The 26,046-nt window shown below is 36.9% G+C and overlaps 1 protein-coding gene across 1 annotated transcript; it reads left to right on the top strand.

Annotated features, from left to right (window-relative positions):
- Nucleotides 1–3,073: 3,073 nt before the first annotated feature.
- Nucleotides 3,074–25,146, top strand: LOC108970174 (dopamine receptor 2). The gene is given in 3 exon segments (XM_018935381.1): nt 3,074–4,842; nt 7,389–7,470; nt 24,112–25,146. Coding segments are annotated over 3 exon segments (2,886 nt in total).
- Nucleotides 25,147–26,046: the final 900 nt, after the last annotated feature.

The following is a 26,046-nucleotide window of genomic DNA, read 5'->3' as shown; positions in this document are numbered from 1 at the left end:
AAAGATTGCCTCTTCCTGGACACGACTACGACCTGTGATCATCTGGAAAATAAAACAATAACGAATTCTTGATTTTTACAAAAGTCGTATTAACCAACCACACAATTATTTTTTTTTTTTTTTTATAAAATTGAGAAGATTGAGAAGATCTTAGCAGAGGGCACGAGTGGTTTCAACGTTTTCAAAGTAGTCGTGAGGACATAAATGGCGATCAACATGTGGGCCGAATTCATCATTGAAATTCATGGAAATGGAATGGAACATCTCCAAAACATCGATTGATCGCATTTTTACCGAACATTTGGGCTTACGAAAGGTGTGTGCAGAGTTTGTTCCGTACAAATTGACTGATGGCCAAAAATTACTCAGAAAACTTCAATCGAAGGACGATCATTTGACCAAAAATCACATTTTAACCATTAACCACTCCCCGTATTCACCTGATATGGCACCGTGTGACTTTTTCTTTTCAGAAAAATGCTTTTACCCATGAAAGGAAAGCATTATGCAGACGTAGAGGCCATTCAAAAGGCTTTCACCCTCATACTGGCGGCCATACCGGCCAACGAGCTAAAACACTCGTTCGACATGCTTTTAGACCGTGTGAAAAAATATTGAAGCAGAGGGAGACAATTTTGTATAAAACAAATTGAATTTGCCGAAAAAACTATTTGTTCTGTTTTTTTTTTTTTTTTAAGTCCTGTTGACTTTGGAAATCACCTTGTAAAATGTCAAAATTATATTATATATAGGATACCTATTTTTAAAGTTTCAAACTTTTCAAAATAAATATTTTTAATAAAAAATATCTCCTTAAAAATGAAATTGTATGACATTGCGTACGAGCAAAATTATGAAAAAAAAAATAAAAATAAAATAAAAATAATTTTCTCAAATTAAAAATAAAACTCTCAGATGGAAAGTTAAATACTCATACACAGCGGATGTCCTAAGTTTATTTTTCAATGCAAAATTTAATTCAGAACAATCTTGGTATGCATTTATTAAGAGTTTTCAATTGCTTTTTGTAGGGAAATTATAAACAGAAAAAGATCGTACAAAATTCGACGCCGATTTTTTACACTTCGATATCTGATATTTTGTAGCATATGCCTACGTGTATGTATCAAAAATAATATTTACAATGAAATACATAGAATTGTCATCAAATCGAAGCAAAGAAAATTTCAAAAGTTTGACGTCAGCAGGTGACAGTCACAATCGTGCCATCCTAATTCGAAAATTGCAACATAATCATAAACAATAAATTCACCATATGTCCTTTTCTTATTTAGACAAAATAAATTTATTTAACATTAGTAAAATGATTCAATTAAGCCATAGATGATCTCAAACTCAATTTTATATTTCGTATTACGAGTACAAAGTTATATTTATTTACCTTCACCATGCAGCAATTTTTCAGATTGCAAGATAAAAGCGCAAATTCGCAGATAATAAAGAAGTTAAAATCTGTTGCTGTTTACGCAATTTCTGTGCTCAAATTTATTAATGCCAAAGATTTATGTTGCGTGTAATTTTCGACGACAAATTGTACCTGGCTGCCTGAAATATGAACTCAATTTATAAAAAAATAAAAACACAGCCAGGCAAGGATATTGCAAATTACGCCTGACATTAGCGCTACTGTTGTTGTTTGCAGTCATTCAAGTACAACAGTGGCTCTTCTACTGCTTGTTGTGCGCACTTTTCCTCCACATTAATTTGCGCATTTGTCAACGTTGACATTAACCTAAATTATTGCTATTGTATGTATGCACATTGAATTACGATGTCAACAGACGACAGCACTGCTCAATGTCCGCTCAACCTCAAGTTAGCTACAGCTAGTCCGATGAGTGGAAACAAAGCCACTAAGCCAATGGAAATTGATGACAGAAGATGCGTAAAGGCTCAGTGATGATTTTATGAGCTGCATTCAAGCGATAGATTTGTAGATGGGTGAGAAGTGATATTTGATGATGCGTACAATGGCTAAATGACCGAACAAAAGTCACAAAATAAAGTGTTTGTTTGATTTAATTATTTTTCGCGTGCATTTTTTATTTATAGCTTTGATAGGGTGGTTCTAATTACTAATTTTAGTATTACACAAATGTTGATAATGATTCTAAACTTTAGAAACCAAATTTTTAGATCCATACTGAACTTGTGGAACACCCTCGCCAACTGAAAAATAATATAATTTGAATGTACCTAACATATTAAACAAAAGACAGTAACTTATTTACTAAATTTAAAACTCACCCTAATAATTGAATAATCAAAAACTCAACTTCTAAAACCATTCTGAACTTGTGAAACACCCTCTCCAACTAAATAATAATATAATTTGAAAACTTCTTACAAATTAAATGAAAGCAGTAAGTTGTTCACTAAATTTAAGAACCAACCTTATGATTATATAAATATTGCAGGCAAGGGAGAGGAAGCAGAGTGGCCGTTGTTTGTCAAGTTTATTTCCAAACTTTTCCTTTTACAATTTTAAACCTGTGAAACACGCCTCGAAAGCTCTCCAACAGACTAACTAAACTAATTTGTTCACAAAATTTAAGCACCACCCTAATGTAAGCATTTAAATATTGCACAAGCGAAGGCAGGATGCAGCGCGAGCGTTGCTTGTCAAGTATTTTCCACCTTTTCAACAGTCTAATTAATTACCTGGCAGCTGGTAAGCTGAATGAGTCCCTTAGGAAGCGAAAAGCAGGAAACGACCTAGAGGATTGCAGTTCAAGATATCGCACAAATAAATTAAATTAAGACATTAAGAAAATTAAAATTCAGTTAGACGGCATCCTTGCAATTACCTTTATCTAATTTCACCTCTTCTTTTCTTCTCTTCTCAGGATCATAAATCGCAAAGCTACTGAGACCCGCTTAAACCAACTAAGAATTCTTGAAAAAATGCAAAGCTCCACAAACAACTGTGATATGGCTGGATGCTAAGTACCATAAAATACAAATAGCCTCGCAATCATTCACAACCAACCTGCAAACACACACACACTTAGGCTTCAATACATTCGACCGCGAGCAAATTGCGCATGCGTCAATGGCGATAACAAGATATGCGCCCACGCAAGATGTCGGCAGCAGCATCGGTAGTACGAACACCACCACGATCACTACCGCCAACAACAACAACAACAATGAAAGCATTAACAATAGCTACCTACCATATGCACGGAATAGCGGCAGCAGAGTCGACGCGCCGGCTGAACCAGCCGTCAACGTCAACAACTCACTCTACTACTGGGAGTTTGCTCCGGAGGAGTTGCCTGAGTTTTCACTGGTCGCACCAGAGTTAGAACCTTCCATACAACAACTCGCCGCTGCAGCCCAAGCACCCGCGTCATCCTCCTCGTACTCATATCAGGAAACGAATGCCCGCGCGGACAATCACACGACTGAAGTGCAAGGCGAGCCACCGCCTTCGTTCTACACGAGTTTCAATATTTCTGACGATATCTTCGACTATTTTAATGGATTTCTCGAGAGCACCGAGCAGCAGCAGCAACAGCAACCATTGTTGACGACTACCAGCACAGAGAGTGTAACGAGCGCGATCAGCAATAGTGTGGCCACGGCGAATTTGACGCTAACGACGTACGTACAGACTGTTAGTAATGGTTCACGTGATCCGGCATTGGGTGAATTTCTCTGTCTACTACCTAATGAGCGTATATCGTTGCTCTCATTTCTGTTTCTCTTCTCGTTCGCCACCGTGTTCGGCAATGCACTGGTGATATTGGCTGTGGTACGCGAACGCTACCTGCACACGGCTACGAATTACTTCATCACAAGTTTGGCGGTAGCCGATTGTCTGGTGGGCCTGGTTGTGATGCCCTTGTCGGCCCTGTACGAAGTGCTCGAGAATACGTGGTTTTTCGGCACCGACTTTTGTGATATCTGGCGCTCATTGGATGTACTCTTCAGCACCGCTTCCATTTTAAATTTATGTGTGATATCATTGGATCGTTATTGGGCCATAACGGACCCTTTCTCCTATCCCATGCGCATGACGGGAAGGCGCGCCGCCTTTCTGATCTGCGCGGTGTGGGTCTGTTCGAGTACCATTAGTTTTCCAGCGATTGTGTGGTGGCGTGCGGCGCGCGACGGCGAGATGCCCGCTTACAAGTGCACGTTTACGGAGCATCTCGGCTATTTGGTCTTCTCATCGACGATCTCATTTTACCTGCCACTACTAGTTATGGTCTTCACCTATTGTCGCATCTATCGTGCTGCGGTCATACAGACACGTTCGCTGAAAATCGGCACCAAACAAGTACTGATGTCATCTGGTGAACTGCAATTAACCTTACGCATACATCGTGGTGGCACGACACGTGAACCTTCGACCAGCGCGTCACATCATCCGACAATTCATGGCTCGTTGGGTGGCGCACCGAGCGGCGATGGTATGCAACATCATCGCCATCATTCACATCAACATTCAACGCTTCACAATCACAGCGCTTCGGGCACGACGACTTCAACGCCCGAGGAGCCGGACGATGAACCACTATCGGCGCTACACAATAATGGTCTGGCACGTCACCGGCATATGGGTAAAAACTTCTCCTTGTCGCGTAAGTTGGCGAAGTTCGCCAAAGAGAAGAAAGCAGCCAAGACGTTGGGTATAGTGATGGGTGTATTCATCGTGTGCTGGCTGCCGTTCTTCGTTGTTAATTTGCTATCCGGCTTATGTGTGGAGTGCATCGAACATGAAGAGATAGTGTCAGCGGTGGTCACATGGTTGGGCTGGATAAATTCATGCATGAATCCGGTGATATACGCTTGTTGGAGTAGAGACTTCAGAAGGTGAGTGAAGTTACTTTAATATTAACCTCAAGATCAATCTTAACTTAAATTTTAACCATTATCTTAGCCTTATACTTAACGCTAACTTTAGAGCCAGACTTTTGCGAGGTTTTTAAATTTTATTATTGAGTTTGCTAGGAAGCCAAGGAGTTAAAATAAGTTGTCTTTTTAACAGAATCGACGAAACTATATCGAGCAGAAACTATATATTTAATTTCAATCTTTGCTACAAATTGGAACTTAATGTGAGGGATCTTAACTGTAATCTTAAAGTAAATCTTAGTATCATTATTTTGAATGGTCAAACAAGCTTTAACATTTAACGGCTTGACAAATTTTTAATGTTTCCATATTAAGTCTGGTATGGTATATGCCAAAATTGTATCATTCCTTATCTTAAAAAGTATCCAAAGAGTCACGCAATCACGCCTACACCAAATAATTTGCACATATATTTGTACACACTCATGTTCCGCCTTAGCTTCGGTAATTGCCACATTTTAACGTCGTGTCATTGCTGCAGCAAATGATGATGATAAAATGATTACACAGATTTACCGCATTCTTCGCTTGTAACACAATCCAATCTAATATTTACATGCATAATATATACAAACACACACAACCGTAATATATCTGTTTGCTTGGGAATATTAAGCCAACAAAATTATCGAACACTTACAAAGCAATTTTCTTAAACAATAGCCTTAATATGCCTTTGGGAAAAGTTCTTAACTCTGAAGCCACATTTTGGCAGTTAAAGTGTTGGTTGATTTTTCGTGCACACAGACAAACATGAGTTTTTTTTAACAGCGATTTGTTTGAGAAAGGAGAAAATGATAATGCGGCACCGTAGTCGAGTGTTTGAGTGGGCGGCTGTTTCGCAGATTGTGGATTTCTTGTCAATGTCTCGGTAATGAAGAAGACCAATATCGACATTAAAAAACTTTATTGATTGGCTTATCAATTAAGTGCTGATGGTGCATTAAGTGCTGTTGAAAAGTGGCTGTAGATATACATGTGTTTCACGCCACAAGGATATTCCGGTAAACAAAGTAGATGATGAGATTGCCAAAAGTAACGTTCGTCTGGCTATAGAACCAGCTCAGAAAACATGCATAATGAAATTACCGAAAGGACTTAGAATTTGTGTGCAAGGGTGCCAAAGCGAAACACTCAAGCCATTTACTCAGAGTTTTCTCTAGAATTCGTCTTAGTTAAGTATGAGCTTTGCAGTTCAATAGACTAGATGAAGTAACGGAAATAGGTATGAAGTCTCCCTTAAACATTGAAAAAGGGTTGTCCTGTATGGTGGATAGTTCAAATCGAATGTCGTGAATAGCTCATTTAATATTAACTTCTAAAGCTTTAAGAGTGTCTGGTTTGTTGCTAAGGATCAATGACTTCAAATAACCACATAAGAAGTACGAACCGATTATTCCACCAGACCAAAAATCACACTAAACTCTGAATTTAAATGAATATAACGGTTTGTGCTAATTTTAGCGGTGCACTCAGATGAAATTAAGGCACATTGGAGAAGATCATTTTCTTAAAAAAAAAAAGTTATGGTTTTCAAGTTGTTCCAAGACAAAACCACGTTAACGTAGTCCAGTTTCTTCAGTTCTTGAGTGAGAACAGTTATATAAGGATGCAAGCCCAAATCTTTTTAAAAACTCGTCGGGTTGTTGTTTTAGACAGTCCCAATTCTTGAGAACGTCTTGGAATCGACAAATCGAGGTCTTCAGTAACACTTGTCTGAACGATATGACATTAAAAATCGCTGAAATGATACTAGAAATTATATCATTGCTATTGGAAAACGCAGTATATGCAAATTGGCTATTTACACTTTGGCTTATCAAATAAACCAGATGAAAATTATAACTTTCTGCAGAATATCACGGTTCCGTTGACTTTGATTGAACAGCTCAATAAGATCTGTTTCATAAACACCAAAACTAAATAAAACTAAATTAAGCCGTAAATTGACCCGAAAGGTTCTCGCTAGACAAACCACTTTTTCCAACAAATGTGACGTATCGCTGGGTTCTCAAAAGCCGCTTAAGACTTTTGCGAGATTTTTAAATTTTATTATGGAGCTTGCAAGGAGACCAACGAGTTAAAATAAATTGTCTTTTTAACATAATCGCAGTCTCGCGCAACCTCGATTTTAATAAAATGATGCGTTACAACCTTTTTTGTGTAGCTTTGACCAACTACAAAAAATACAGATTAGTGGTAGATGCTTTTGAGACAGCCTAGATATCAGCACCTAAGCTTTCGGGTACATTTTAAGGCTACTGTAATGGTGTTTTTAGGCACAACCCCAACCCATTTAATTTGAAGAAATTAACATGGTTATATTTAAATTTTACACATCTTGAGCAACGAAAGAGCTAAGCAACCAGCATAGACATTTTTTCCAACTTCCAAATCTTTTCGCAAATCTGTTAGTCTGTGGATTTCTGTGGAACTCTAACGCGCCCAATTCAGCCACATTACTTAGAAATAATACTGATTTTTTTTTTCTTCCTTTCTTTCAGAGCATTTGTACGTCTGCTGTGCGTTTGCTGCCCGCGTGGAGTACGCCGCAAATACCAACCGACAATGCGTTCCAAATCACAGGTAAGAAGGTGGTGTGCCGAAATTTGGCGCGCCACCGCGCTCGCTTTTGAGGTCTACTGCCTTTCTTGTGTTTTTGCTTTATTATTTTCTCAATTAATTTTTGGGTATAAATTTTGCAGTTATTTGCTTCTAAGCCGCTATAATTCGTTTATTTGCTATTTATGTTTTATAAGATTTAACAGTTATTTTTGTAAACCGAAATAAAGATATGAAAACAAAACAGACAAACGAATATAATACTCACAAATATCTGTATGTACATATATATAGAGCGAATTAGGAAACAAGAAATAAATTTGCTTTAATGAAACCACCTACTCAACCAAGCGAAAATGATTTACAACACAATCAAAATGAATTATCGAATCCACAAAATCCACGACAATCCCACTGAAATTGCATTACAGCACAAAAACTCACTCACTCACATATTTATATACACATACATGCATAGCAAATAAATGAGTAAGTAATCAGCAAAATACCGGCGTTGCTCAATCACTTTCGCCACACACCGACCAATGCCAACGCGCTGTGTCGCTATCAAATCAAACACAGCAAGGAAATAGAGCGATTTCGCACAGCAACAATAATAATAAACAACAACAATGAATTGAATTGAATAAATAAATAAAAATAAATGCTTAGCGCAGCCCTGCCGTCGACGCCTCATCCGTGCACTTGCGATTCCTGCCCTCCTACACCACTGCCTGAGTAACGATTTAAAGTTTCGATTTATTTTATCTTTATTTTTTCATTTTTGGTTGTTGTGTTTGTTTGTTGTTATGCTTTTACTGCAATTTGGTGCTCACCGCGGCATTTCGACTGCGGGTCACCGAAATATGTAGAAGTAAATTGAAACTTTTTAATTGCACCAACTGCCAAGGAGCTTATAATTCATTACCAAGTTATTTGCAAAAACAAAAAATAAAAGAAAAACAACTTAATATTTACCTCCGACCGGGTTGCGGGCATAACTGTACATAATGGCGTGCCACCAGAAAAGTATTATGAAAATCTAAATACATAAAAGCAGTAAAAAGAATATCTGCGTTCTCAATTTCAGCAACACAAGCAGTATACACCAGAGTACCGAAATTCATTCTTAATTACGCAATTAAAAAATTTGTGTGGCGGAATCTGTTGCATAGGCAATTGACGCTAAAAATGTATGAAGTTTTTTCAAATATTTTTTGGGATGTAAGTCCCTATCCATTTTACCTATAATTATTTTTGCTCATGCTGTAATTACTTGTGTAATTTGAGAAATCTATGAAATCGATAGCGTCCTCCTAAACTTGGAAAATTCATATTTCAAGCATTTTTTTAGTTATTATAAAAATTTAGCTGTTAGAAGAGACACAGGCAATGCTTGTCTAGCTCAGTATACAAAAAAAGTATATTCAGAGACAAGAAAATTTTCTTATAAAAAATTCGGACTTAAACAATGACAACATGATATAGAAGTTTTATAACAAAAGGTTTTTTCCGTTATAGCATGACATCCTTAATGGCAACTTTTAACTAAATTGTCCGCATATTTCACCGAAAACGACCAATAAGTATGCTGGAGTAGCTCGAGTAAAATTTTTTGTTGCCATTACATGTATTATTTTTATTTTCGCTTTCATGAAAGCCCAACTACTTTTTATTTGTCTAGCGTCTGGTGATTATGATGGCAAATCTAATGTAAATACGGTTTTTATTGTTTCCATTGCGTACAGAGTCTGCTAGTATATTTCGAATTACTATTTTCTTGCTATCATAATTAATTTTGCAGTAAAGCATTTCTGCTGACTTCAGAAAACACTTTTTATATCAATTTTATCATTGTAGCCATCTTCAAGTTTTCTATAAAGCACCTCCAAACCTAAAATAAATGAATAAACATTGAAAAAAGTACTGCCACATTTGATGCCAGTAGTCTGTCTTCTCCGTATTGAATTTCAGTATTGTATCTAACCCTCTTTAAACAAAAAGTGTTTGGCCACTCTTAAACTGAACAGTGGTTTTTTCTCAAAAAGAATAACAAATGCTTTGTTCGCTTTGAACGCTCATTTCTTTATCTTACGGTATCACGTGAATCGAAAAAAGTGGTCCACTTCGACTACTTGGGTTCGATTGTATGCGTCAGTGTTTTGAATTGAACATATATTAATTTTCAAAGCTATGAAAACAGTATTATGCACACTGATCCCGCAAAGGAAAAAACGTTATTTTTAGAACGCAGTGTATTTCTAAGACAACCTTATTATTAAATCTCAAGAGTAATAGAATATGTGAGTACAATGTAGATACATAATATAATTCACACATTGGAAATATTCCCACTAAGTCGAATTACAGGTGAGAATGAGCACTATTTCTCGACCGAGATCGACAGTTTATGTTTTAGTTTTACAGTGATTATAGTATTCAATTTAAAGACAGTAGTTTTTTTTTCTTACCATCGAACACACTTGCCGAATTACACTACTTTAAGGACTGGAGGTGTAATATTGAAACTTTTGTCAACGACTCAACAATGTTTGAGATTCACGCTCAGTAGACTTTACCAAATTTTAAATGATTATTAAGGTTTCCTAGCGTAAAAAATAGCGTACTTGTGACAATTTTTTCTCATGTAAAAAATTAAATATTTTATTGAATTTTTATTGTTACAAACATACATTATTAATAAAGACTCCTTGGAAAAAAGATGCATCCGCGTTGGCAGGATAACTCCTTACAGGATCATCTAAAGTGAAAAAATACGTGTTTTAATTACAACCTGAACTTGGAGCGAAGGAAAAAAAATTAAAATTGGGTTTTTGGCACACGTTTTTACAAAAAAATGTAAATTTCGGTGAAAATTTCGCGACACTTTTTTCAAATAGTTGTAATCGAAAAAAGTCTTCGTCCAAGTCTTTAAGAATTGTATTTCAAAAACATGTGTAGTTCTCGAGAAACGCGTTTAAAGTCGAAACATGAACCACATTTTAAATTTAGTACTCTTCAATCTGTTTACAGCCTAGTTGTGAAGGATAACTCTCACGATCCCGAAATATATTGCTTGATCTATAAAGAGAACAAATGTACAACCAGCCATTTTCTATTAAGCTCACATTCCTTAAGATTTATAACTGTCTCTGACTTTCACTCCAAATGCAATATAGCAGCTATTCGGATATTGTGTTCTTTTATGAAAACAACCTCAAACACTTTGGCTTTTGAGATAATATCTGGATTTAGCTGAACAATTTTTCTGAAAATCATTAATACTTAGAGGAATTTAGTTGTCGATTTCCGCCATCTTGGTTATACTTTTCTAAATACTATATAGTATGTATGAACTACTGAAACTGAGCCTGGATTTAACAGCTTCTGCTCTTTATCAGTTGCCTGAATATGACGTATCCGTAAACTATAATAGGGGACATAGTACCACATAATACAACAAAAATGATGACTGAATACTCAGTTACCTGTGATCAGTAGCAGGTTGCGGTGACTGATAAAATATTAGTGGTTGCCTAAAGACCACACGCCAGTTGCCATACACAATAGGTGTTGAACTATTATTAATATTTTGCTACAGTATACGTGTTACTATTATTTTTTCGAGTTTTGCAAATAACTTTTGGTCCAAGTACATTTACAATTCATGTTAATTACTCTCTTATGATATCAGCGGGTTTGCCATGCCAATCTCCACTTAGTTGCTATAATTTTTTGTGAGAAGCTAATAATAACCTAACCCAGCATAAACCAGAACTTTTAGTGCAATCTATTAAATCAGCTCAGTGCAACAACAACGCGTACTAAGCATGCTACAGCAACAAAAACTATTTAAAACTTTGTTAAATATACTCGTAGAAACAGCCAAACACCAAACTCCGACAAGCAGCAGCCAAACTAAAAGAACAACTGAACAGAAACCTTGTTAAACGGCAACAAAAATGTACAACAAAAATACATGAAAATATTTACCAACACTTAAATCCGCTTGCCACTTTAAGTACTTAACCCACGATAAGCACGCCAACTATGCCCGACATCCCACTGCACAGACACACATACACGCAAGTGCCGACTGCATGTCAACAACAGCAACAACATAAAAATTTTGCAAAACCCAAAAACAAGACAACCAGAAATCCTCAAACCACAAAACAATATTGCAAGCAAATTACAACAACACACACACACACAAAAGTTATACATACACACACACACCTCTATGGAAATTTGTAGTGCAGTGACAAAGCGAAATTTCGTCAATTATCTATTATTTTTGCAGAGATTTGCGACGCGCCGTTGCTATTCGACATGCTCACTGCATGGCATTCAACATGTGCGACACAACTCCTGCGAACAGACATATATCTAGTGTTAGTTGAATGGGTTCTGGTGCGACAAACGCCAAGGGGCCGTCATTAGAGGCATGCGAATGCTCAAATACAAATACAAGCTCAAACAAATAGGACAAAATGAAAAAAACATAAAACAGAAACAGAAACAGAATCAGAAACTGAAAGAGAAGCAAAAACAGAGCGGCGTGGCGTAATGTGAAAATAAGTTAGTGGTGCAAAATGGCGGCAAACCAAGCAAGCACCACTACAAATGCCAACTAGTTGAATTGCATAAGCGATTGGTGCCTTGCGACTGTCGCTCGCGTAAACAAAAACAAAAACATTGTTAAATTTTGAAAAATAAAATACAACTCGGCATCCAAAATTTTGCTCATAACAGTAAAATGTTGCAATTACAACAAACAAATTGTTACTACAAGGTATGTACGATTTCCCGGAAGTGCCGTTATGCAAACTTCGCTAATGCACACATATATAAATATATATGTATGTGTTTGCTTCACATCTGGTATCATAAGTAATCGTCCACCAATTCACCGTCCCACAATTGTACCAAAATCACGCAAATTGCCTCAATCGGCATCTGCCGACCATTTGTTGTAAATATGTTGGTTTTTTCTAAGCATACATGCGTAATCAGTTAAAAATTTTACCGTTATGAGTGTAGCATATTATGAAATTTTAATTCAGAATTTTAGCACTTTGTGACAATCACGTTGAAACCGTTACTTTTTTTAATTATTTATCTATTATTATATATTTTAGTTATGTCAATGTTAATTGTTGTAAATATATTGCCATATATTATATAACTATTTGTACATATCTCCATTATTATTGCGTTGGTTTTATTGTATTTCTGTTGTTCCACTTTAAGCTTTTCTTGTTATTCACTATATTTGTTTTAATTAATAGAAAATAAGATTTTTTGAGCTTAAAATTAGTGAGGAGCATAGCAAACAATTCCTACAGAGGGTTAATACAAATTGTTGTGCCAAATAAGATATTAGGCATACTGTGTAGAAAGCGAAAGCGTTTTCCAGTTATAAGCTTGTTCTACTAGGTTCGTATCAAAAATATGGAAATTAAACATACGTTGTATTAATATTTGAAATAGTATTAACATTTGTAACTTTCAACTATTTTAATACATAACCTGATCATGGCTTACATGGCTCCATCGTACCAAAAGCTTGGCAAACTGGCTGACAGGACTCATGCTCGAAAATTCTACGAAAAGATCAACAACTGACCAAATATCCACCATGCGCCAAATATAGGAAAAGATCCGGGAAAAGAGAATCGACTGTTAACAGCACGAAAAGGAGCTGCGTTTATATCGCAAAGTCTGAATTAGGTAACCCCGCAATCCTACCCCAGGTCGGGAATGAACCCTCCGAGCCGTTCGTTGCCAAACGAGGCAAATTCCTATCATTCGACTTCTTCAATCTACTGCTGGAGGTAGCAATTCGAGATGCAGAACTCAATAGTGAAGGCACCATCCTCTATAATAGTGTACAGCTGCTGGCGTACGCCAAAAAAATTAATTAGTTCTGCTTTCTCCAGACTGTACAAGGAAACAAAGCAAATGTCTCTGGCAGTGACCAAGGGCATGACGAAATATCTCCTGTCATCAAAAATCCAGTCCTCGAACGCGCGACATGGCTCCCACGTCACTGTCAACAGTGATGAATAGAAGTCGTAGATAATCTAATAATTATAATCCAAAAAATTGGTAAGAAAAAACACGCTCTATTGAAAATGTGCATTTAATGTCCTATTAGCTTAAGGTAGGTAGAGATTATATGACAAGGCATTAAGACGGCCCATTGTAAAACCACTGTGACTAAAATCAGCTCATTACATCATGTACTCTCCGAACCACCCTGTGTTCCTGATAAAGTTCAGCAATATAAAAAGTTGTAATTATACAATCTTCATGACATTGTCAAGGAACCCAACAAATTTATATTCTATAGTCTCTTTCTCTTCAACCGCTTGACAGCAGGGATTGTATACTGTTCCAGTCTACTGTTCTGACTAGTTCATCTGCTTCACATTTACCATAAAAATCATTATGTCTGAAATCGATTGCGGGTTTATCATGAAATAGGACATTGGATACATCAAAGAATCACGGCATTCTTTCACCATCTTTGATGAAATCCTAAGAGGATTTAATAGTTTCAATGCCACTTGGCTAACTGAACAAGAAGGCACTCTTTAGTTGCTGTGATCTCTGCTGAAAAAGCACTGTAATGGTCATGTTTCTAGTTTCAACTCACCTGTATAGATACTTATAAATGTGTTTCTCTCCATCGCTTACTAAATATCTGATAATACGGAGGATTCCCGCAGTCGAAGAACTGATTTCGTTGCCAGTTGCGTGCAGAAGTCTGTGAACAGTAAAGGTAAAATAACGGTTAGCACTGTTCTAAGAGCTCCACTGTACCAGCTGCTCTTTGTATGCTTCTCATACGCCTTACCGCGTATATCTTTTCCATTACTGACCACCATAACAATATATCTTATGTCATAATCGGCCTTACAACTGCTGTGAGGAACTAATGAAAAACGCGAGTTATCCGTCCCAATTTGAGCTCCGCCCTCCTATTCCTCTACTTCTTTTACTTTCTCGACGTGCTTCGCCTGGTTCGTACGACACGACTTCGAAATGACATAGCCGCTGTCTCTTGATTCACTCGATTTCGAGGCTGACATTCTTGTTGGTGTTAATACTGGCTCTAAGATAAACGAAATTATCTAAGACTTCGAAGAGCCAAGTCGCGAGTGCGACGACTGTTTGTTTAATAACAGTAGATATTTATTTCTTCTCATCCTATTAAAGACCTAAGTGGCTGTGGCTGCTTTTTTTTAGCCTAGCGTCCAAGTTTGGTATCGATGAGAACATCCTGTCTAAAATTAGTTCCAAGTAGCTCGCTTCCTCTATCTTATTATTAGCTTGAACTCGTCAAGAAATCAAAAATTTTCTCCTCCAGTGCTGAATAACACATATAGGGTTTTCACAAGTCTCATAAAGTTATAAGTTATAACGATTCGAAAACATAGCATTGAGAATTGTAAATGTGTAAACTCATTTTTGTATGAAATCCAACAAAAGTTTTTTTAAACAAGTGTAAAAACTTATAATTTTACGATTTTGCGATGCTTTACGACGGGTGATGAGTACCCCAATAATTTATGTTCGATTCTCCCAAAAAAATGCTACAACAGTTTAGAAAGAACAATAATGCTTAGAATCGCCACAAGTGTTTATGCGGTCAAATGACACGTAGAAATCTACAACAAAAATAAAGCAGCACAAAATTTTAAGCAACAATCAGATCGAAGACAAACCGTAGCTTCCGCTGGATTTGCATAAAACAAAAAAGCATAAATCCCCAGTTTGACCGCAATCACAAAAGTTCATCGAAATGTCATTGCGCAAGAATTAATATTTCGCCTAGCATTTAGCAACAATAACAACAACATGCATGCATGCAGTCAAATGTTAACAAGCCATTTAGTCATTCACTGCCAAATTGTGCAAAATTCTGTATGTGTTTGTAAAATCCCATAACTGCACATTGTTGTTGTTGCTTGTTAACTCATTTGCACATTTGTATTTGCATTTGTGCTTGTGGCGAAACTTTCGAATTTCATGTTCTATGTCACTTTATCACTTTCGAACATAACCAAACAAAAGATAATGTTTACATTCAAAAATGTGGCCACTGGTGCCCGAACTTGCACACGAGCACTTATGTATGCAAACGAGTGGTCGTTGTGTTTGTTGTTGACCATGAAGTCGAGGAAGTTTAATTAATTCGATAAAAAAACAAACTTGTTTGTCAACGCCTCAAGGCAAATGCGCACCAAAATATTATTTCTTCTACTTCCACTACGCTGCACACAACTGCCTTTCTATGTATAAATGTATGTACATACGGTATATAATACTTGTATATTCATATGAAGTATATGTTATGCTATGTATGTCATGTGACCATATTTCTAACTTTATCCGACCGCACCAAACTTGTACACACAGCCCATTAATCTGCACTCTGTACTAGTGTACTAGTTTTCACATATAAAATTTATATGTACATATGTATGTGTAAATATACTTCGGGTGCATATTCGGTCATGACAGAGAACACTTGTAAATCTCTTGCTTAAATTTTAATCCTTTGTAGTTTGTTTACGGTGGTTTTATTCACCACTCGGGCGCTCACATCTTTATAAGCCAAGCTGACATGTTTTTACTCGAGTTTCCTTTTAAATAATTTTCGAAGATTAAAATTGGCTTAAAATAAGAAAAGGGAGATTAGTGGAAAAATTGAGGTTAGAAAATAATATAAAAGTCTCAATTAAAACATTTTAGAATTTTTTATATAATTTTCATACATATAATGAAACGCACCATCAAGTTGTCCCAGCAGCCTAATAGCGCATACTTTATGAGAAGAGTAGTCGGATTATTATTTCCGATTCCTATACCCTATCTCTTACGCTAAGTGACGAAACGCAGATGCCGAACTATCTTTGTTTCACTGAAAGTTAAATTGTGACCATACCTAAAAAAATTTAAAACAGCAAAACGCCTGGAATAGGTGGCATACTCAACAGAGTCCTAAAGGAAGCCACGACTATAAAACCAATATTTTTTTTAAAACTGTATAATAGAAAACGTATTTTTCGACCCTTGGAAGAAGCAGCGTTTGGTTCAACTCCCGAAACTTAAAGACACCTGGAGAGCACTCATTTCATCGAATTTTGTGTATGCTCGACACGATTGGAAAAGTTTACAAATGCATATTAAGAAACCGCATGAAGTTAGCAATCCAAAAAGTCGACAAAAAAGTGGTGGTGCTCTAAGGACTTATCTTAGTCTATGGAACTTTATGTATGATGGTGCTAAAAATCTAGATGATCTCCGGCTCGAATATAATGATTGCTTAAATGATCTGCGGAAATGGTTTACAATAATGAATATGGAACTAGCTTAGCATAAAACAAAAGTCTTGCTCATAAGTGCGAAATCATTTCACAGGTGCAGGTGATGTATTTGGGATTAATATTGGACTCGAAGTTAATATTTGAAGAACACTTGACGCTCTGTCGAGAATGATGGACAACAAAAGAATTTAATACTATAATATCGTATGCAGCACCAATATAGACGCAGGGGCTGGACATAAAATCGTCTGCAAGACCAATAAAAGCAGTGTAATCCAAGTAATAAGTACTTTCCGGACGATATCGAGCGATTCTGCTGAATGGCTAGTACTATTGACATTCAGAGGGACGAATTCGGGCGACTATACCAACTATCAGAGCAATCTACAAGACGGAAAAGAACAAAGCGCACCAAGAGCCTTACAATGTGGCAGCAGCGGTGGCAATGGAGCCACAGACTTATTTTAGACACTCATTCGTGGATAGATAAACAACATGGGGACCTGAATTCCCTCCAAATTCAAATACTGAGTGGTCACAGATGCTTTAGAAAGTATCTGTTCCTGTTTGCTCATGATGTTAGTCCGTACTGTCCAACGTTTACATAGTGCGTCGAAGACTCTGACACGTATTTTTTCAGTTCCCCCGTGTTTTTAACATAAGAGAAAAGCTAAACTCTACTCTTGGCGATATTATAACGATGGAAAATCTAACAACGCATATGTTTCAGTTCTCTAATAAATGGAAAGCTATCAGCTCTAATTATGACAATACAAAAAACTTACGAAAGATTAGGAGTCAGTCAGTCCGTACAATAGAAGAGACTGAAATGTATTTTTCTCTCCCATGAAATAATACCTAATCCGGTGGTAAATAAGACGACGAGATCAGGTCGCTGAGAAATTAAGCCAAGAAATTTTACAACTTTTTCAATATTTTACTAAACAGCAAATCCAACCCGCGGAAGCTCTAAGTTTCTGTAAAACAACTTCTTCTCCAACACGATGTCTTAGAGCATGACTTTAATAAAGCAACATATAAAATCTCAAAAAACACTCGAAATCTCTGTTAGAACTATTTATTTTTAGAATCAACATTTGTACTATGTAGATATTTTATCTAGATTTATGCTCACTAAGAGAAACGATTATTTCACAAAATTAATCCTCAGTAGTTCTGTAAAATTTTATTTGAAAATAGATTATTCACTTAAGCGCAAACACTCCTGAGTTCTTACCAAAAGTTGTTCAACTTTCAGCAATTTACCGAGCTCCGTAACAGCTGCGACAACAATATGTGGCATAGATATAAGTATATATCTCTTACATATGTTGGCACTTAAGAATATATAGTCTATTCATGACTACATATGAGTATATAGTCTACTCTGGCAGCATTGTGTCCTTACATTTAGTACTCTGCAAAACAGCTTAAATCTCAGTAGATCGTTAGTTCCACATTTAAATGCAGTGAAAGTTTTGGCCGGCAACTTTGCCACAAAGGATTTACCAAACCTGCACTCGCACTTTACTTTCTTATTATTGTTGTACTGCCAGTTTTTTTTTTTTTTTTTTTTTTTTAATGGAGTGCATTAGCAAAGACAAAATGCGTCGACGGTTGCCACCAACCGCTGGGCTGCAACAGTCGGGCAAAGCCTAATGACACTCGCACTGCAATTACGGTTGACTTAGCTGTACAGTTACTGCTGTGTGCCCACCCTCGTGTGTAGTGTTCGTTAGAGCACTACAATACAATTATTTGTCGCTGCCTGTCCGCACAAAACTTTTAGTGGATTATGCAAAACTTTGGCAAGCTCCACTTACTACAGCCTCGATTTGTTACGAACTACTCTAGGCCATTCTGCGCAGCAGTTGCATTCGGTGGATATCGGTGTTAGATTTCATTACTGAGTCGTTTTTGTGATCCATCTTTAGGCGCAGAACTTTTTTGTAGCGCAAATATTTTGCATTACACTGCGTGGAAAAAGTTTGACACCCAAATTCGATTTATTAAGAACAAATGGTACGCGCAGATATTTTGTGATTATACCTGTTTCGAGACAGAGAGTGAGCAATAAATAAAGTTGATAACTTTTTCATTTGCATTCATTGAAAACCTTATTAGTAGAGGCAAGGATATCTAATACCTATTGACCTCAAAATGAATTCAAATGCATTTAATTAATGCCAAAGCTATACTTTAGCGCCGATGCATAATTACAATTTCAGCAGAAAGTTATTAGTATGCATAAACTGCACTTATAGTAAAGTTATGGTTAGTAGTTTGCCTTTTATATTTTGGGGTACAGTTTTCCTGCTGGCGACAGGTGGTTGTGTATCACTCAGTATATGTTGTTCTGTGCTGCTCTAGTGGTTCAGTTTTGCTAAAAAACATACAACCATTTGCTTGGATGCTGTTTGTGTACGAACAACTTCGGCTCATTTTGAAACACCTATGATCCTTACTTTCGGGGTCATATGAGTAAATTCACGTTTCATCATCTCTTACTATTTTAGCAGACGAACCACAGTTATCATATTTTTCCCGATAAATCGACACGAGTCTATAATAATGCATATAGTTGGATCTGTCTTACGATAGATCACATGACGATCAGGCAATATTAACCTTAAAGAAATTCGTATTGAAGTGATCAACAACTACGATTGGATTCACCATATCATCGGTAAATACTGAACTAGGCTCGAAAATTTTCACGGTTAAATTCTATTTTTTGCCAAGTTGCGTATTTCAAGTAACTTTAAGCAACACAAATACCGCTCGTATATCTAAGTGTTCTGAGTATGAATAACATCAAAAATGTCACACTTTACGACGCCATTACAGATAAAAAAAATGTAAATATATTACTTAATATTTTTTTATGTGATTTTTACCGCCATTGAACAAACCATCATAAAATTCAGCCCAGCTGTAAAAACCTTCAAAGGAAAAAATATAAATTTTATTTTATCCTTTTCAACTCAACATGCCAAGCTCACTTACCTCATAACTGCATTACTACTACATGCGTTGCACATGCCTACAAAAACGTATCGAAAAGTATAGTAAGGCCATACATATATATATGGCCTAAATGTATATACTTTTTGTCGACAATAGTTAACCATTTGTAAATAAAAAAATGTTGTTTCATATTACAATTACTTTATCATTCAATACTGTGTTAATACCATGTCAAATTGTTTCCACATACAAGCTTGTCAAGTGATTGAAACGATTGTCTCTAAGTTGGCACCCAATAGGAAAATTTAACTAGAGAATATGTTATCTTTTCCCACCTCTTTTTTATAGCAAAGTGATAGTTATTAGCCAGTAGCTGATTTTTGAGAACTGTATCGAAATCGAAACTTGGTAATTTTTTTTTTTTTTTTTTTTTTTTTTTTTTAATAGCTTAATAAACTCAAAATTGGATGCGTTTCCACTCTGAAGAGTTATTTCGAACACAATCATATTAATAATATACCTTTGCTTCACCACAGCAAAAATTCTAAACGAATGTCCTTAATATAGTTTTGTCGACTTGAGGACAACCCTCCAGAATTGTCCACTAGCTCTAAATATGGCCTCTAATGTACCTGAAGCCAAATTCAGAGTCAAAGCACGTGTCGCATATCGGCCAGAGCTGTCTTGCGAAGCAGGATGGCAGTGGAAAGTTTTGCCAAAGACAGGCAGCTTCACTTCTACTGAGTGTCAGGCTACAAAGACATTGAGGGCAATGAAATAATGGACGAGATTGCCAAGAATGGCGTACGGCTAACACCCGAAAAAAAGAAATAAAAACCCGATAGCACGAATTGCAAAACGGCAGATTGGAAGTACACAAAACTCCTAATAGCACTCGATTGATGAAACTGTAGGAACGTGATCGGAATATTGAATGGTCATTGTCGGGTGGCGGCACACACCCGCAAAATGGAGTGAGCAGATTGAGAAGACTACAGGAAATGTCTAGAACCAGGCACCAGGGAAATAATGGGGCATCTCCCCAGCAACTACGTTGTAAGCATCTGTGGGTCCACTGGGTATGATACACCCGAGGAAGTAGCGATAGTAAGGCCGCAGAGTCTGTTAAAATTTGCGTCAAGCGCAGCCGGGCGTAGAAACTGAACTTCATCTGGTATCACAAAGGACCAAAACTGGTCTATGCTTGGCATTGGCCTACCAGATTAACCTACCCTAACCTTTAAATCGGATTAGAAACTTTTTAATTGCCTGATCATATAATTCAAGTGGAATTTTTGTGTCATATTTTTAAACTATTTCTACTAACAAATATAGTAATTTCTTGCAATAAATATATTTTCAGCAATATTATCAAAAAATTGTATATATAGCTTGAAAATATAAAGAGGAAGCAATTTCCAATGGTATGCATGTATCCGCTGTTGAGATTCATTTTAAGTTATTCCATTGAACTGGCAGTCGTGGTGAAGATCTATCGTATATATTTACTTTCGTTGGCAATGAAATATTGCATGTATGCTCCTCTGTGTATATATGTGTAATCAAGTGAGCAACTTGACCACTCAGCTGTTGACAATTGAACAAGGTCATTTATTTTTCCATAAAAAACTGAAATGGATTTATCGAAAAGCAATTGTGCGCTTTTGTAGCTAAAGTATTTTTGTTTATTTATTTTATTTTAAATTTTACAATATAGCTAACATTTCTCTAATTTTTTATATTTATTGTCCATTTATGTTTTTCTTTATACTGATTTTCAACGCCCGTTGAGTGATTTATTGCTGCCAGTTAAATTCGAAGGGATCACATTGACTGGTGAAACCCAAATTGCTGGCTGGCAAATCATTATAAGAAATTGCAAAAACTTATATATACATATAATATATAGTATATGCTTAAAAGAGAAGTGTACAAAGCCCTTTATACGCTTTTTCGAAAATCGCTTAACTCATACCGCTAACTGGCATGTGTTTATGCGCTCCGGCTATGTTTGTTGAATTGGATTTTGTTTTGTTATTGTAAGAAAAAAAGCACAAAAAGTATATTTAATAGCCACGAAATGATTTCAGCGCATATTACAGCGACGTGTCTGTACCACAAGTGACCTCTTGTCCTTTGGCGACATGGATCTTCAAACACTGCACTGACTAGCGTCGCACAAGGCAAGTTTTAAGGCCGACATTTTAATTTGATTTATTATCTATGTGTCTAACATTAACATGCGCATATGTAGACATGCTTATAACGGTGTCTGGCATATTTCCATATTTCATACCACAAAAGCCATATCATGAACAAAATCATCAAAATGGAAGTTTTTTTTCGTCCCATTTTACAAGCGTTTTTTATATGCTATAACAGAAAGGAAAAGAAAATTTATCTGCATTACATGTGCTCGTACTTGCATACTTTCCGTACGATAATTTTTTTAAATTCATGTATAGTACTCGTATACTTATTATGCCCAGTACAGGGTACATTAAGTTAAGATATTTGTAACACCCATAGAGAAACCTCAGAGACCCTATAAAATATATATAATACAAGTATACAAAGTGGCTTAGTTTTTAAGATATCGATCAGAAATTTTTAGGCGTGTACGAATTAGATTTATTTCAGGCAGGACTTTAAAGTAGTCAATTTGCCATGTTAATTAACTCAATTCAGAAAAACCCGTTTTTGAAGGGTTAAATGGCTTAAATGCTAAAAAGTAAAGTGATACAAGATGTATTGTAAGGGTAGAAAAGGTTTCAATTTTTTACAATGTTTGCACATAATTTACGAGGTGAGTTATTTAACTTTTTTTACAAAAACAAATTGTCAATTTTTTTCCTAAAAAAAAATCGCCTTTTCTCTTCAAAATCTTATTGGGAAAAAGCATAAATATGATAGGAATACTAGACGCCCACAGGAAGGGGCTGACAGATCGAAAAAACTATAGCAAATGTCTACTGCAGTGCACTAGGAAAACAATCATTTCTTGGGCACTTGTCTGGCATTCATAAGACTATGCTGTGAGCTAGAGGTAGCGATGGTGGGGCCGCAGAGTTAAAATCCGCGTTAAGCGCAGGCATCCTAAATGAGGACTACTATTATAGCAATTAAACTCTATCTGGTATCGCAAAGCGCTAAAATCGTCAATGCGTAGCTTATTGGTCTACCAGATGAAACTAAAATAAATTTAAAATGAAGCGCGTTTGAAATTTGGATCCTTGCTTTTGAGCTAAAACTAAAACTTCAGCTGGAGTTTACAAAAACAATCAACTGGGTAATTAATGGGCACCCTAATACGTATAAAGCACTACTGTTCAATCAGAACAACGCTAGATCACAAACATCAATACTGCCTCTTCCTGTCTATAGAAAAAGATTTTGCTATTAAAAATGTGTCTCAAAAGAAGCTTTGGAAAATCGAATATTACAGTTAGAGTGTTTGTTTGGTTTTTATATAAGTGATTATGATAACCAATATTTTATCAATTTATAACGAAAACTCAAACTTTGCTTTAATATGAGTGAATGATAACCGATATATAACCAATATATAACCATATTATAACCAAAACTCAATTTTTGTATCTATATTAATGGTTTCAACTAGATCATGTTTAAAATGATGTTACGCTATTTTGCATTTTAAATGACGATATATAGAGATATTTGACAAAGTGTTCATGCCACCAACTTCTGTGGTAGTCAGAAAAATTTTAAGACAAATTTTCATTTGAAGACAATATCCAGCGTTCAAATTGCTGGACATGTGATATGATCAAATATATCGATAATACAATAATAACGAGTTCATTCGTTGGATTTCGTGAAAAAAGTTTTTTTTTTTATTTAATCCGATAACGACAAAATTTTTATTATAAAATTTGCGACTTGTTCTTGTTGCTAAAGGTAACTAATAACACCACTTCAGGAATATATTTACTATATTACACACACATATGTATACCCAATCGGCACTGTAAGCACAACTATACTTACTAACACAACACATGTGAACACCAAAAGCCCTGCATACTAGTACATGATTCATATTGTAAGCACACACACCCACAAGTATTCGCTATACTAAGTGTAAAACTGTACGCACACAGCCAAACAAAGCACCAAAATTAGTTCGATACATTCACAACCAAACGTAGGAGCATTAAGCCACTAGTAAAAGCATAGACACCACCAAATGCACACACACACGCACACATTTGCATTACCATGTATTTTATGTTGTTCGCCCCGCCCCAAAGAAAATTGATCTACTCAAATCTTATAATACATAAAATGAATGCTAAATTTAACTATTCTTCTCCTCTCCCCGCACCCGCCGATGCAGTGCAAAGTTGCTGCCGCCATGGTAGCCGCCTCAACACCATTCAGCTACACCTCAGTGCAACAATTCGACGGTAACCGCTCGATCATGTGACGACAGCTCAGCAGCTGCAGCTCCTGTAGCGGGAGCAGCAGCTGCGGCCGCAATGCCATACATCATCATCACCTACACCCGCATCCGCATGCGCACCATCAATTGCAACAGCAGCAACAGCAACAACACTTGCAACGCAGCTGCACGCGCTGTCAAAGCTTCCACCGGCATCACCATCGCCAGCGACGACGCAGCTCAACGCTGCGTGAGGACTTCAACAGTTTACCCGGTTCGTGCCACAGTGGTGCTAATGACTACGGCGCCGACCACGTGGACCTAAACGGTGGCAAAGCCAACGGCACGAATGGTAATGGCAGAAATGTACACATAACCAAGGCGATTGTGACGTTTTCGCCACCTGTGGTGGCAGACTCCTTGAATGTGCCCTCCTCGCTGTCCGGCTCAATGCTAACCATCTCATCGGTGCCGACAACTCTGATGTTGGGCGCGCCAACAACACCAGCCGGCAGACACTCGTTAAGCGCGGCCACCACACCACTGGCCAATACGACAAACATCAGTCCGAGTAATACGAAACACTGCAGTTTTGCGCTCACGCCGCTCTTGCCGCCGCCACCAGCGCCTAGGCAATTATCGTTCCTCACAACGGCGCGCTTCCATGCGAATACACAGTGCGGCCCGACGGCGTCGGCGACAACGACAACTGCAATGACGTCTACGGTTTCGGCCAATACGGGACGCATGCCGTCGACCACCGTCTCGGCGCCGGCACTTATCGAAACAGTGGGCAATTGGCCGACGACGCCACTCACGCCGCTCACACCGCTTACACCGGGTATGCACGCGCCGCGGCAGCACATACACGGCAAGCATGCAACGCTGGAGGCGCGTCATAGCGCGGTCAGTCAATTCACCACTTTGGAGGACTTGGATGCGATTGTTGTGGACGAGACGCCAAGCGACATGATGCGGAAGCTGGCATGAGCAGCGAATGAGAGGTGTGTGAATGAGCGGTAAATGTCAAAAGGTAAATGAGAATTTCGTATTAGGAGTATGACAGAGGGAGAGAGAGAGAAACAAAGCTACTGCAAATGCAACCCTGTGCCCCGCTCATGCACACTTCTCACGTACTCACAATCACAAAGGTAAATGTCAATCGTCGCTCATTTAAAGTGAAATCACAATTTTAGAAATTAGTTTTGTAAAAAATTTGAACTTTACTTTCTTATCACACTTAAGCTCTATTTATCTATATTCTCACTAATTGTAAGTAGTGTATTTTTAAAATAGTTAGTTAATTAAATGCGTACTAAATGTTATGAACATATTATAAACAGCTCATCCACAAGCATCTAGTATATGATACTCCTACTGGACATCAATTACTGCATCCCATCAACTCCAAATATTTTCAGTGCACATGTACCTGTCACCCTACAACAAAATACAAAAACAAAAGCAACCACAAACACATCATAAATTATTAACTATTTCTATCTACTTTTACTCTTAAATATATTGCTTAGAAAATTTTACTCGAATAAGCAGATAATGATGAGTTAATATACGACGCAAACCAAACCAAATTTAACAAATTTCAAAACTGTCAAGATCAACAACAACAGACCTTGTGTAAAACAAAAGAACATTTCATAAAGCTAAACAAATTAATTATTTTATAAAAGTTTGAATAATAAGACACTGAGTTAGGCTACTGCGAACCCAGAAAAACTTAAATTCTTAAGGAGATCCATTCACTTGTGAATTTTAAATCGATTCACACTTAAATTCCAATCATTGAGCATGCTTTCGTTCGACCATACTCTACAAAGAGACTGATGCATGATCCTTATCAGTTCTTCGGCGCCGCATTTGAATAGCTCG

The sequence above is a fragment of the Bactrocera latifrons genome, unplaced genomic scaffold, assembly GCF_001853355.1.
Source record: "Bactrocera latifrons isolate USDA-ARS-PBARC rearing strain unplaced genomic scaffold, ASM185335v1 scaffold_29, whole genome shotgun sequence".
NCBI classification, from domain to species: Eukaryota; Metazoa; Arthropoda; class Insecta; order Diptera; family Tephritidae; genus Bactrocera; species Bactrocera latifrons.
Note: the sequence above shows the minus strand (reverse complement) of the source record. Positions and strands in the feature narration are given on the sequence as shown.